The sequence below is a fragment of the Glycine soja genome, chromosome 15, assembly GCF_004193775.1.
Source record: "Glycine soja cultivar W05 chromosome 15, ASM419377v2, whole genome shotgun sequence".
Lineage (NCBI taxonomy): Eukaryota > Viridiplantae > Streptophyta > Magnoliopsida > Fabales > Fabaceae > Glycine > Glycine soja.
Window position 1 is genome coordinate 48908700 of NC_041016.1, and position 13755 is coordinate 48922454.

The 13755-nt window shown below is 36.1% G+C and overlaps 3 protein-coding genes across 5 annotated transcripts; all 3 read left to right on the top strand.

The window, feature by feature from the left end:
• Window positions 1-441: 441 nt before the first annotated feature.
• LOC114385703 lies at window positions 442-10167 on the top strand. Of its 3 annotated transcripts, XM_028345741.1 has the most exons (12): window positions 442-573; window positions 2992-3082; window positions 6948-7236; window positions 7335-7547; window positions 7639-7905; window positions 8004-8699; window positions 8798-9051; window positions 9140-9307; window positions 9379-9483; window positions 9584-9656; window positions 9754-9849; window positions 9950-10167. In XM_028345741.1, exons 3-12 carry the CDS (start codon window positions 6952-6954, stop codon window positions 10055-10057), a joined length of 2265 nt encoding a protein of 754 aa, XP_028201542.1. In that variant the 5' UTR covers window positions 442-573; window positions 2992-3082; window positions 6948-6951; the 3' UTR covers window positions 10058-10167. The 3 variants fall into 3 exon arrangements, 2 of the variants coding, with proteins under 2 accessions (XP_028201542.1, XP_028201543.1); XM_028345742.1 differs by lacking the exons at window positions 442-573; window positions 2992-3082 and having other exon boundaries at window positions 6916-7236; XR_003660999.1 differs by lacking the exons at window positions 2992-3082; window positions 6948-7236; window positions 7335-7547; ... (6 more) ...; window positions 9754-9849; window positions 9950-10167 and adding an exon at window positions 893-966.
• On the top strand, window positions 3618-5807 carry LOC114386254. The gene is made up of 2 exons (XM_028346217.1): window positions 3618-5193; window positions 5269-5807. The coding sequence occupies exons 1-2, from the start codon at window positions 3618-3620 to the stop codon at window positions 5805-5807; spliced, it is 2115 nt and encodes a 704-aa protein (XP_028202018.1).
• On the top strand, window positions 10103-12866 carry LOC114386255 (WD repeat-containing protein 91 homolog). The gene is made up of 9 exons (XM_028346218.1): window positions 10103-10120; window positions 10488-10598; window positions 10701-10795; window positions 10908-10970; window positions 11151-11226; window positions 11301-11409; window positions 11819-11931; window positions 12010-12068; window positions 12720-12866. Exons 1-9 carry the CDS (start codon window positions 10103-10105, stop codon window positions 12847-12849), a joined length of 774 nt encoding a protein of 257 aa, XP_028202019.1. The 3' UTR covers window positions 12850-12866.
• Window positions 12867-13755: the final 889 nt, after the last annotated feature.

Sequence of the window (13755 nt, forward strand, 5' to 3'; positions counted from 1 at the left end):
ACAATTTCACAAGTCAAAAAGTCGCATTACTCCATAGTGTTGGTGTCTTCAACTGATAGTAATGCACAACACACTCTTATCTTTAGTCAGATTAGCATGCGTATCTAGAAATTTTGGATCGCCGAATTTCTTTTCTAATTTTTTGAAGCGCAAAATTATTAATTAATATTAACTTAGGGTTTATCAAAACCTAGCAACATAGTTTTGGTCGAACAAACAAAAATAATTAACTTCTGCAAATCATCTTGATGGAAAGCAAGTTAACAGGTTGAAGCTTAAAGAAAATAGTCTCATACTGTTTGTGGTTTTTATAAGTTTTCACATAGCAGAATGACTGCAGCACAAGCTATTTTTTTTTTCAAAATAAAATAAAACTTTTGTACTATTTAAATGTTCAATAATCCAACTTTTCTGACACCTCTCTGTATAATGTTGTAGGGTGATCTAAGTGATCATGAAAGCCTTGTTAAGGCAATCAGGCAAGTTGATGTTGTAATATCCACACTAGGTGGACAACAAATAGATGATCAAGTGAAGCTCATAGCAGCAATAAAAGAAGCTGGAAACATCAAGGTACATACATGCACTAGTCTTCTATAACAAAATAATTAACTTAATCACTATGCATGGTACTTCATTTGTCAAATGTACGCATATATTGGTGTATAGTATTAGTAGGTAAATATAAATATTAAGTATAACTCTAGGTGTGACTTGGAGAATAATTTGACAAAATCTTCAGTTTTATTTAAGGATTTTTATCTTACTCTCGATTTTTTCATATTTATTTCTCACGTGACATAGCCGACGAAAATCAAATTTCTTTTCTACCGAGTTAAAATGGATGAACACTTGAATCAGAGATATAAAGTTGTGTTTCTTTGATCATCAGAGGTTCCTCCCGTCTGAATTTGGGCTTGATGTGGAGCGTCACAATGCAGTTGAGCCAGTGACTAGCTTTCTTGAGAAAAAAGTGAAAATCAGTTATGGGAGTCATGGCATCACTAGCTGTCTTTTCATAGAGTCCTTACCTGTAGGCTGTAAGGAATAGAATAGAAGAAAAACCAATACCCTCAAATAATAGATGAGAAACTCACCTAATGCTTGTGCTGCAGTCATTCTTTTCCTTGGATCTTTATTTTGAAGTCTCTTAAAAAGGATTTACAAAAGAAAATTTTAAATTTTTTTGATTTATGTATCAAATTTATTTAGTAGGAAAAAACATGATTTTATTGTGATAAGATAAAACTCTTAAGTTGAAAAGAAAAAAAAGAGAATGCTACCAAAGTTTCAAAGAAAGGGACACAAGCATAATTTGTATAACCGGTTGCATGTAAAAATGAAGGAAAAAAATAACATGCTATGTCCAGGTGCAGTGAGTTGGATGAAACAAGGGCTAGTAAATCCAAAATTTGTTGCCAGCAGCTAAGAATAGACCTGTCTTGGAACGGTACATACATTAATGTGATTAGGTAGGTAGGTAGGTACTTTGTTCCTTTGGAAATCACTATCGACCCGGTCATGATCCCTTGAACATACTTAACATTGGGGAAAAGCTCTGGTATTAGGCCATACCAGTTGGTAAGCCCCATGCACTTGTTAAGTTTTAAGTTGGCCAGCTCAATGCTTATATTTAAAATTCTTGATAATTTTGTAATTGTAAGATGACCTATCTCGTACTCAACATAAATAAATAAATAAAAACTACACACAAAAAACAATAAAAAAATTGCTCTATAAGTAGGCATTGACCGATCACAAACCTCAAATGCACCTATAAGAAAATTGCTCTATTTGTGAATAGTTATATTGTTGACCTTGCCTGCATATTGTTTAGAAATGAGTCAGTTACTTTTAGCCTTTTCATCAAGTGATAAGTAACAGGATAACAAATAAGAAAAGGAAAGAAAGAAGGACATACCTTGAATCTGCAAAACAATGTTTTGGCATCCATAAAGAAGAATGAAAATGAAGATTGACATTTACCTTGGCCAAGAAGAAGAACTAGAAAATAGTTAATGAAATGGAGAAAAGTAAAACCAGAAAGTCATTACCAAAGACGTAGAAGGGCAAAAAAAAAAAGAAGGAAAATCCTAGAAGAAGTGCAGAACACATACTGCATTAAATCTATTAATGCAAAAAATAAACTCCCCTGGATCATGCCATCGTCAGCTAAAAGTCTTTCTATTAAATCTACTCCAAAAAATAAACTTTTTCACGATGGAAATATCATTTCTGAATACAATTTTGTGATGCAAACACCAATTTAACGTTGCTAGGGAAGATTCTTGATATTGACATACTTTATAGGGCAAAACATCAACTCCTCAAGCCTCTATTTTCAGTCCCAAAAAAAATGCTATTTTCTAATTGCTCTTGTCTTTAGTCAACTAGGCCTCTACCCTTTAGAATCAACCCATTGTTTCCGTTGATCTAAAAGCTAGCCAGCTAGGCAGCCAAAAATGGAGCAATCATAAATAATGAAAACAAATGAACAAAAGATATAATAATTTTCAAAGACAATAACAACACAAATGAGCCTCATGTCACTCATGAATGCCCTTACGTACAGGGAATTTAATTACTTGACTTTTGTACATAATTGACATTGTTATACACCTACAAAATCGGGCCTTGGTTAATGGATGTTGTACTGATTGAAGTAATATTTTTGTGTAATTCAAGCTCTAATTCAATGTAATTAAATTAGTGGGCACATAGAAACTCTGGAATGGTATTATTATCATGTGAAAGAAGCTTGTTGCCCTCAACATGTTAAAGAATACATGAGTATGCTTTTCCCTGTTCTGGTCAAGTTAAGATGTTAGGCAAAACTTAATTTGTTTCCATTTGACTAAATATTTAAATTATCCTTATTTCACTTAAAATAAACCTCTTTACTGGTTGTACTATTTTATAAACCTCAAACATGATGCATTGTTATTTGAGTATGATTGATCCAGCTGATAGTTTCCCCCATTGATGGTACAGATTATATGTCGTCATTACAACATTTGTGTTAGTGTTTTCCCTGTAACTGCATCCCCGCACTCGTTGTCATTGACACTGAGCATCTTTCGAGGTATGTCTCTATTTTTAAAAAGTGGTATGATTGTAACATGTCGTTGTTCAAATATCGATATTGTTTCATGTTACTAGTTAGTTGCATTATGAGTGAACCTTAGTTCCCCGTTCGAGATTCGATACATCGATTAATACGGATAGTTTGAATTAATCGATGTATTGATTCTTGAATTGTCCGTTTGGACAGTTTGGGATGACATATTTTTATAGTTGAATCATACGTAGAGGTAAATTATCTTTTGAATGATTTGAATAAATTTTGGTATACTGCATTTGACATTGTTCTTCGGGTGCATATTTGATCGCGGTGATTGTTCACACATTCATCGCTTTCATCTTGTGTACTTGAAGACCAATGCGAAATGCTGCCGAAATTTCATCAAATCACTCGAAAGAGATTTTACTTGTACGTTTGATTCAACTATAAAAAATGTCTTCCTGAATGGGGTAGGGCCACACCTTCAATGCAAAAAAGTGAGTTTAGCATGCATCACAGATAACTTATTCATTGTCATGAATAGCAAATACGAAACATGGATCGAAGTTGGATGAAAGCAAAACGCATCAGTGATGAGTATGAGAACGGGGTGGAACAATTTCTACTGTTTACGCAACTTAATGCTGAAAGTTTGAGGGGCAATTATTTTTGCCCATGTGTTAAATGTCTTAATGGTAGACGACAGTCAGTTGATGAAATCCGATCACATCTGATATGTTACGGCATCATTCCAAATTACACAAAATGGATATGGCATGGGGAATCGGCCGACATTCCAACTGTTTCTCAGTCTCAGGCGGTTCACGAAGACAGCGGAGAGCGTATAGAGGAAATGATCCGTGATCTTGGACAAGAGACTTTTGAGCAAGCGCATGCACCTCTGTATGATACAATAGAACGTGATTCCAACACGCCATTGTATCAGGGGTGCACATCTTTCACGCGGTTGTCAGCTGTGTTAGCTTTGGTAAACTTGAAGGCAAGATTTGGGTGGAGTGATAAAAGCTTCACTGAATTGCTGGTCTTATTGAAGAACATGCTTCCTGAACAAAACACTTTGCCGAAAAATCACTACGAGGCCAAAAAGATTTTGTGTCCAGTGGGAATGGAGTACAAGAAGATCCATGCATGCCCTAATGATTGCATATTGTATAGAAATGAGTATGCTGAACTACGGCAATGCCCCACGTGTGGGGTATCACGATACAAAGTGCAACACGATGAATTAACTGATGATGCAGGAACCAAAAATTGTCGTCCTGCCAAGGTGTGCTGGTATCTTCCAATAATACCAAGGTTTAAGCGATTGTTTGCTAATGCACATGATGCAAAAAACCTTTCATGGCATTCGGATTACCGAAAATCTGATGGATTACTGCGACATCCTGCCGATTCGCCACAGTGGAAGACAATTGATCGTTTGTATCCAGAGTTTGGGGATGAGCCAAGGAACCTAAGGCTTGCTCTTGCTTCTGATGGAATGAATCCTTATGGTAGCTTAAGTAGCAACCACAGTTCCTGGCCTGTTTTACTGATGATTTACAACCTTCCCCCATGGTTGTGCATTTTGCGTAAATACATTATCCTGTGTATGATGATCGCGGGTCCAAGGCAGCCAGGGAATGATATTGATGTGTATCTTACACCATTAATCGAAGACTTGAAACAATTGTGGGAAGAAGGGGTAGATGTGTGGGATGCAAATGTGCAGCAGACGTTCAGGTTACGCACAATGGTGTTTTGTACTATTAATGATTTTCCAGCATATGGAAATTTAAGTGGATACAGTGTGAAAGGGCATCATGCATGTCCTATCTGTGAGAAAAACACAAGCTTCATCCAACTCAAGCATGGAAAGAAGACAGTATATACCAGACACCGAAGATTTCTAAAAGCTTTTCACCCTTATCGACGATTGAAAAAAGCTTTTAATGGAAGTCAGGAGAATGAAGGCCCCCCAGAAGCATTAACTGGAAACCAAGTTCATGATCGTGTAAAGGACATTGTAACCGTGTTTGGCAAGTCCCAGAAGAAGACATCATCTCCCAACAACATGTGGAAGAAACGCTCAATATTCTTTGATCTTCCATACTGGTCTGATCTATATGTGCGTCATTGTCTAGATGTTATGCATGTGGAGAAAAATGTATGTGATAGTTTAATTGGTACTCTTCTTAACATTAAAGGGAAGACAAAGGATGGTTTGAAATGTCGTCAAGACTTGGTTGACATGGGAATACGAGAGCAGTTGCATCCCATATCACAAGGTCGACGAACATATTTACCCCCAGCATGCCACACACTGTCAACAGCAGAGAAGAAAAGCTTTTGTCAATGTCTGCGGAATGTCAAAGTTCCACAAGGATACTCTTCAAATATCAAGAGCCTTGTCGCCCTCAATGATCTTAAGTTGGTTGGCTTGAAGTCTCATGATTGCCATGTCTTAATGCAACAATTATTGCCTGTTGCGATTCGCGGCATCTTGCCTGACAAAGTTAGAGTTGCCATAACCCGTTTGTGCTTTCTTTTTAATGCCATATGTAGTAAAGTCATTAATCCTCATCAATTGGATGACTTGGAGAATGAGGCTGCCATTGTCATTTGTCAGTTAGAGATGTATTTCCCACCATCATTTTTTGACATCATGGTTCACCTCATTGTTCATCTTGTGAGGGAAATTCGGTTGTGTGGTCCGGTTTTTTTTGCGGTGGATGTATCCAATTGAACGCTACATGAAAGTGTTGAAGGGATATACCAAAAATCAATACCGACCAGAAGCTTCCATTGTAGAAAGGTATGTTGCTGAAGAAGCTATTGAGTTTTGTTCACAATACATGGAAACAGTTGAAGCTGTGGGGGTACCGAAAATTCGTCATGACCGGACACGAGGAGGTCAAGGGACACGAGGCTTCAATGTTGTTACCATGAGTCGACAAGATGTGTCACAGGCGCATTTGTATATCTTGAATAACACACAGGAGGTCGTTCCATACATACAAACTCACAAACAATATCTGACATCTATTAACCCAAAATTGAACATGATGAAATTGTTACAAGAGCATAATAGAACTTTCATGAACTGGTTTAAAGAAACAATAATGACTGATGACAATGCTTCCAAAACATTAAGATTGTTGGCTATTGGTCCGAATCTAAATGTCCCTACTTGGCAGGGGTATGACATAAACAATTATTCGTTCTATACAAAGTCACAAGATGATAAAAGTAGTGTGCAGAATAGTGGGGTGCTTGTGGAGGCTCATTCTGAGCACTTTTCTAGAGCATCTGATAACAACCCAATTGAAGCCTCAATGCCTTATTTCGGAGTTATTGAAGAAATCTGGGAGCTTGATTATAATCAATTTAGAGTGCCAGTATTTAAATGTAACTGGGTTAATGGAAATACCGGTGTTCATAGAGATGAAATGGGATTCACTTTAGTAAACCTTAACAAGGTAGGTTACAAGGAGGAACCATTCATAATGGCAGAACAAGCTAGACAAGTGTTTTACATCCAAGATCCAAATAATCGTACATTATCAGTGGTTCTACAAGGAAGGCCAATTGGTGTTAGGGAACAAATTCATGATGCATCCCTTGACATTTGTGAGACTCCTCATTTTTGCACAAAAATGCCTTCAATATGTGAACAAGCAGAGGTGGATGACGTACATGCGATTCGTAATGATCATGCTGAAGGTTTATGGGAGAACATTGCTCCTTAACCGCCTTGTATCAATGTAATGTTACAATATTATTTTATTTGTTATTGACTTATATGTAACGTTCATATTTATTTTGTGCCGCATACATGCTATTTTTAATCCTACCAAATTAATCTAAATTTGTTTCATTTGGACAGCGTCATGGTGACACCGCCAAGGTCCCCTCCGCAGTCAGATGGTAATTCGGAGCCACAACCTAAGAAGACACGACAAAGCACACGTCTTAGAAGGTTGACTTTAAGAGGTTTAGATCAGCCTAGACCAATAGTTAATGTGGATCCTGCAACTGGAAGAGCATCAGGCCCAGAGAAGCAAAAGTTCCACAGTTTTTTAGGGGTTGTAGCTCGAGAAAAGATCCCCATTGTCCACAGCAATTGGAAAAATGTGCCAGAAACTCTTAAGGACATGGTATGGGGGGACATTTTGGTAAGTCACATTAACAATTTGATGTATTCAAACATTGAGTTTATTTTCAAAAAAATGTTTACATGCACTAAAATTGACATGATGAATATGTAATGCAGGCTAAATTTGATATCCCAGAAGCTGAAAAGGCCAAGAAAAAAGTAATGTCCACGGTGGGCACTAGATGGAGGCAATTTAAGTCTTCGCTAACCACTAAATTTGTCTATGCTGACACACAAGCCGGACAGGAAGAAAATCCTTCAGCAAAATATGGTATGGATAAACAAACTTGGGACGAATTTGTTGCAAGTCGCAAGACCCCGGATTGGCAGGTAACATGTTTGTTCAATTTAGTTTAAATTTCTTTAGAAATGTACATTTTTAACAATTAAATAAATGCAAATAATATATTGTCAATGACAGGAAATTCGGAAAAAGGCAAAGGAGAGTCAAAAATACAATGACTGCCCCCACGTACTGTCTCGTGGGGGTTATGACTTGCTTGAGAAAAAAATGTTAGATGAGAAAACAAAGCAAAGACAACAGCAGGCACTTTTGACTGAGAATCCATTGTCTGATCTGGAGGAGCCGCCATCTCCCATTAAAAGGCACGTGAAGTGGAAAATGGCTAGAACCAAACGATATGGCCAGATGACATCAAAGGCAGCAAAAGAAATTTCGGATAGAATTGTGAGTTGCAGCATGATTATAATCAATTTGGAACTAATTTTTGTTTGCTTTATAATTACTACCTCATTAACTCTTTCAATATGTTGTGCTTGTTTTAGGACTCGTTAGAAGAGCAGACGACACAGGGTAGTTTTGTTCCCCATGGTCGGGATGACATCTTGAATACGGCCATTGGCAAACCGGAACATCCAGGTCGAGTTCGTGCAGCGGGATCTGGTATGACCCTTACTCAATTTTATGGTAGGGCAACACGTACGTCGAGTAGTTCCTCAGCAACACTAATGCAACAACAGTGGGCTGACATTATTGGAAACATAAAGGAACAAGTAAGGAATGAATATGAAGAACAACACAAGAGGAGTCTGGAGGAATTTAAGAAGGAGTTGTCCAGTCAGATCTTCATTCAATTGAGTCAGATGGGATCACAATACTCTCCCCTTATTGAGGTGGATTTACAGGCATTGGCTGCACGTCTTAGCACTAAAGGAAGTAATGTAGAAACTGCTGATGTTGACCCATCAGGCGACAAAAATGTGAGCTTAAAACCCACTATGGGGTTATACGTGCAACGACAAAATACTACAGTGTTGGTGGCCTTGGGGAAAATATGTGAGGGTGGATCAGCCATTCACAATGTCACTTATGCTGATGATGTTGTGAGGGTGAGTGTTGACAAAGTTATAGAAGGTGATGCCGAAGTGCCCTTCCCGACATCAGAGATTCAATATGTCAAGCAGGCTCTTCAAACATTCATTGCATGGCCAACAAATCTTGTGAAAAAAGTGTCACATGAGGTAAATTTGGTGTTATTATATTTGCTGCATGACATGTTTACATGAATATATGTTAGTTTATGAAATTATGTAAATTGTTGTTTTCATTACACAATTAGGAGTCCGATACTAGTCCAAAGAAACTTCCTGAAACAGATGAAAGAGGGACGAATGATTTTGACCATGATCCGTTGCGTCAACTGATTAAGAGCCTATATTTCATGTACGACACACCTGTTGAGTTGAAGTGGGATGGCAGCAAATTTGGGCTTTCAAATGTTGATGCTTCATTCTTCTTGACATTCTCTGATGTAAATGAAATAGTAGCTGGATACAAATGTTTGAACATATCTATACTACAGTTATGGATGTTGTAAGTAAATTTAATATGATTCATTGATAAGTAGTATTTTGTATGCTATGCATCAGTATCAATTTTTATGTATAATTTATCAAAGCAGGTTTTTGGATGAGTGGAGCTCTACTTTGGGTCATGCTTCCGTGTATGGATTCCTTGAGCCACAATCGATACACAATGCAAAGGATCGACGTGCTGAATGTGAGCATTACTTACAAGCATGGCTCAAGGAATCGCAACGAGAGGTGTACCTAGGAGCTTACTTAAATCAGTAAGTACTATTAATTCAAATGGTTATAAATAATGTTGAAGTTCTACGTACCTAATACTTGTTTCTTGTAGGGGCCATTGGCAACTGGTAGTACTGTGTCCTGCGACCAATGTTGTTGCATGGTTTTGTTCGTTACGTAAGAAGCCTGATACTCATATCAAAACTGCAATTAACAAGTAAAGTTTTGTATTGTCCCTCATATCATGCAGTGTAATATTTTGTGTCAACCATTTGTTATCGTCGTATAGATGTTGATCATGCTATTATTATAAGCAGTGCAATGAAGTCAGCAAACACAACCGCGGATGGTACAAATAATCCAGCAACTCCTAAGTGGGTTGAAGTCAAGGTTAGTGATGCAATTAATCATTATTTTCCAGTATTGATCTTCAAATGATAACCTCAATACAATTGTTAGATCGAATTATTATTTATATTGAATGTAGAGCCATGTACAAAGCGGAGGGTATGAGTGTGGCTACTACGTGATGCATTGGATGTGGAACATCGTCGGTGGGGGTTTAAAGAATGATTGGAGCATGGTATGTTCGGTTTAACATCTTCAAATTACTATTTTAGTAGTATTTTCATTCATTTTACATCTTCATTAAATACACCCTTTGTATTCTTCATATTTTGTAGTGGTTTCTTGATGGAACGGCGTTAGACAACGAAACAATTACAACGATTCGCCAGAAATGGGCAGCATATTTTCTTAAAGTTCAAAGCATTCAATGTACAAAGTCTTAGTTGACATAGGAAATCTTTTGGTTATTGTGAACATTACTGAGACAAATGTCACTATATTGGCTTGTATTTATTTGGAAATATATTTATGAAACTTTGTGTTTTGTTGTCTCTACCGCTTACATTTTTGCTATACCGCTTATTCTTTTTTTTAATAAGACAGCAGACATAAAATTCACAAACTTCTAACTGTTGTACATACTTATTCTTTTATAACTATAAAGAAGCAATGCTTCTTATTGGCAATGAGATTTCTTTGCCTCTATCAGATTTAGAGTGAATGATGGGGAGGACAACTACACAACTCTTCCAAGAATAGACCCTTCTGTGAGCCAAAGGATCCCGACACAACATGGTAATTTTACATTTTTTATTTATTTGTGAATGAGTTTAATTTTTCCTTGTTGAGGCTTTTGCTTTGTAGGCAGAATAGCTGGCCCTAGGCAAATCATATGATACATCAACTCCAGTGTCTAGAAATGCAACCATATATTGCAGCACTGAAATTTTGTCACTTGACTGGGAATGTAAATCAGACCGCTTGGTATGTGAATTGATTTATCATGGTGATTGAGTTTATTCAGTTGTAATGATTATGAGATGAGATTATGAATTAAATTATTAAGTTGTTCCTCTTGATAAAAAGCTTCTTATAGGTACATCCGATGGGTGCATTAAGGCATGGAATGTGGATGCAAAGAGAGTTGTCTGTGACCTCAACACAACCGAAGCATTTCCAAGGTATTTCCTAATTATATATTGGCCTAATATTCGCAGAAACATATTTAAACCTTGTATATTTTCCAGGTTTCTGTGTATTGCCTTTTTAACTCTCCTACTTGTGGTTTTACAGTGTATTGGACATAAAGTGCAGTCCTGTGGAACCTATTTTTGTGTCTGCAGCAGCATCTGGAGGGTATTTGTTAAATTTCTAAATATTGAATTCTTTGTTGAACTAGTAATTTAATTTATTGATTTGATCCTCTGTTGTAACTTTTAATAAAATGTTAGTCTTATTATGAAATGTATGTTTTGCTGTTTTGATTTCGGACATAAGGATGAACTATGGAATATGAGGACCTTACTTTCTTTGTAGGGCTGGTTCTAACTATATTGACAACCTGGGTTTTGCTTCACTTACTGTGTGGAACATGAAGACATGGAAAGCCATGGTATGTTCTTCTTTGTATAAAATGTTTTATGTTTATGTTGTTTATGGCTATTTTTAATTTTGGATTTCATAAAGACAGTCCTTCCTCTTGGAGAAGATCCACCAGCAATTACTTCTCTATGCTTTAATCACAATGGAAAGATTTTGGCAGCTTCTGCCGTTGATGGAATGATTCACATGTTTGGTATCCTTAATTTTGTTCATTTGATTGTTTCCTTGGTTTGATATACTTAGTGATTAATATGTGAAGTAAAATATAATGTAATTTTGTTGCTGTTAAACATATTTCCAATATAATTTGATTTCATTGTCATATTTCCATATTTCTATTGTTATTTGATTTCTTTCTAATTTCTCTTAATTCTTTAGTTTCTAATTATTTATCAATAATATCCATCACACTTAAATCCCCACAATTTCAACAATTGGTTGCATTTATTAAGTTATATCTTCCCTTGCTGGAGTTGCCAATTTGCTGGGATTTCTTGTTCAGTGAAATAAAATGGTGCATTTCTTTTAAAGATAAATGTATTTAGAATGTTCTAGCAGTGGCCACATGATTTGACAATCATGTCATCCTTAACTAGTCGAAGACATGTCTGCTGGTCTACAAATCACTGGCTGGCCTGCACATGATTCTTCCATCAGTTCAATTCTGTTTGGACCAGATGAGACTAGCATTTTTAGCCTGGGCTCTGATGGGAAGGCAAGTATTATAAATTTAATGTTATTCCAGCTTGTGAAATGGGTTGTACATTTATATTAATTTATTCTTTGTTGTCAGATTTTTGAGTGGAGTTTGCAAAATCAAGGTCAAATCCTGTGGTCGAGAGACTCTAGTAGGTATATTTCTAGTTTGACACCTTACACTTAGATGTACACTGTTTCTTTTTTCTTTTGTGCGGCTCAAAATAGTTTTTATTAGCCAAATGCAGGAAAATTTGATGCATGAAATAGAGGATTGTCATATCAGACTCAAGAAGTAAACAGACTTCATTATTTATGAATAAATTATAGAAATAATCTGGTTTTTTTAGGCCAGATTTTAGTACAAACTTCAACAAAGACAGGGTTTCTCCCTAACAAGGAATTTCCTCTTTCAAAATACCAGAAATTCCAATCAAGCATCTTAATTGCCTTCTACAAATTAGTCACACAACCTATATATAACTATCATGCAACATATAAATGCCTAATCCTAGATAACTTCCTAATACAGAATTATAACATCCTAATTACAATTTGGGCTTTGGGTCTAACAACTCAATAATATAAAATTGGTTTGGAAGGTTAGGATTGTCCGAGTCTTATAATGACTATATTGGCCATATTTTTTTTAGTCGATGTGGGGTCCCAATATTATAAGTGTAAATATTTTATTTAGAGTATTTGGCTTGCTTTCTAAAGCATTTTTATCCCGGTTCCTCCTATCCTTGGTTTTATACTTGTTTGAAGAAATAATTCACAGCATGACCTTTTTTTTTCCTTCCATAGGTTCTGTTACCCCCTCAATGATTCAAAATATTGCAGACATGAGATGGCATTAGATGCAAATGGGAGGAGACTCTTGGTAACATCCAGTTCATTTAGAGCACCCATATACCAGGTTAATGATTCGTGGTGAATTGTGATTAGACCATTGCCTTTAGGGATTATAATTATATAATTATCCATACATTGGTTTGACTTGTTACACCCAGTAAATTTTGGCTTTGAATATATCCGGTTATCTTGTTAGTTATCTGGAATTGTTGTGTCTGGTTGTCTTGTGTCAGTTTCATGGTCAAATATAAAATAAAAAATGCTATAGCATTGTTGTTTCCTTTAGCTTAAGCATGTGGCAGCCCTCCTTGAATTACAGTCCTAGCTTCTCTGTAGGAGACTCCTCACTATACAGAGAGCCTTGGTTGAAACCAGGGTTATCCTATCTTGTTGAAACATCTAGTGTCAAGGATTAACGCTTAAACCTTGAAGTTTATAACTAGAATGGTAATTTTCTTATAATTCCCCCCTCAGTGCTTAAACCTATTGCTGAAATTTATTTTAGTTATCAGACTGGGACAATAAGGATTGAATTCTTGATCACTAGGTCATGGAGATCTCATGCAGTCATACCATGTTAAGTACTAACTTTTAAAGTCTTACAATTTTTAAGTAGGCCCATGAGTATTTTTGATATCTTGCAATTTTGTCCAACTAGTTAAAATGGGCCATGGCTCATGTTTTGTTCTATATCTAATTAAACATTCCAGAAAATTTCAACCTGGAGACTCCTGGTCCCTAGGCCGTATCTTATGAAATGCCTTAACCTAATATAAGGCCAAACAAGTATATCTTGAAGACTCAAAGATCTCGACAAAAGGTTAGAAAATCTAGCTTGCCTTAATCCATTTATTATTAAGCCACTATTACAATATAATATTGGATTAATAGAAGAATTTTTTTTATTGAGTACACAAAATTACAATACTATAATTTTTTTGTATGTTTCTCTATAATTTTCAAAATAATATATTTTTTTAGTTTCTTA

Bases quoted from the DNA above. Each gene is read 5' to 3' on its own strand.
- LOC114386254 (XM_028346217.1), top strand. From the start codon at position 3,618: ATGGATCGAAGTTGGATGAAAGCAAAACGCATCAGTGATGAGTATGAG. The intron at 5,194-5,268 runs GTCATTGTCTAG...TTAACATTAAAG, and splicing joins CTGGTCTGATCTATATGTGC to GGAAGACAAAGGATGGTTTG.
- LOC114385703 (XM_028345741.1), top strand. From the start codon at position 6,952: ATGGTGACACCGCCAAGGTCCCCTCCGCAGTCAGATGGTAATTCGGAG. The intron at 7,906-8,003 runs GTGAGTTGCAGC...TGCTTGTTTTAG, and splicing joins AAGAAATTTCGGATAGAATT to GACTCGTTAGAAGAGCAGAC. The intron at 8,700-8,797 runs GTAAATTTGGTG...TTACACAATTAG, and splicing joins TGAAAAAAGTGTCACATGAG to GAGTCCGATACTAGTCCAAA.
- LOC114386255 (XM_028346218.1), top strand. The intron at 10,599-10,700 runs GTATGTGAATTG...CTTGATAAAAAG, and splicing joins AATGTAAATCAGACCGCTTG to CTTCTTATAGGTACATCCGA. The intron at 10,796-10,907 runs GTATTTCCTAAT...GTGGTTTTACAG, and splicing joins ACAACCGAAGCATTTCCAAG to TGTATTGGACATAAAGTGCA.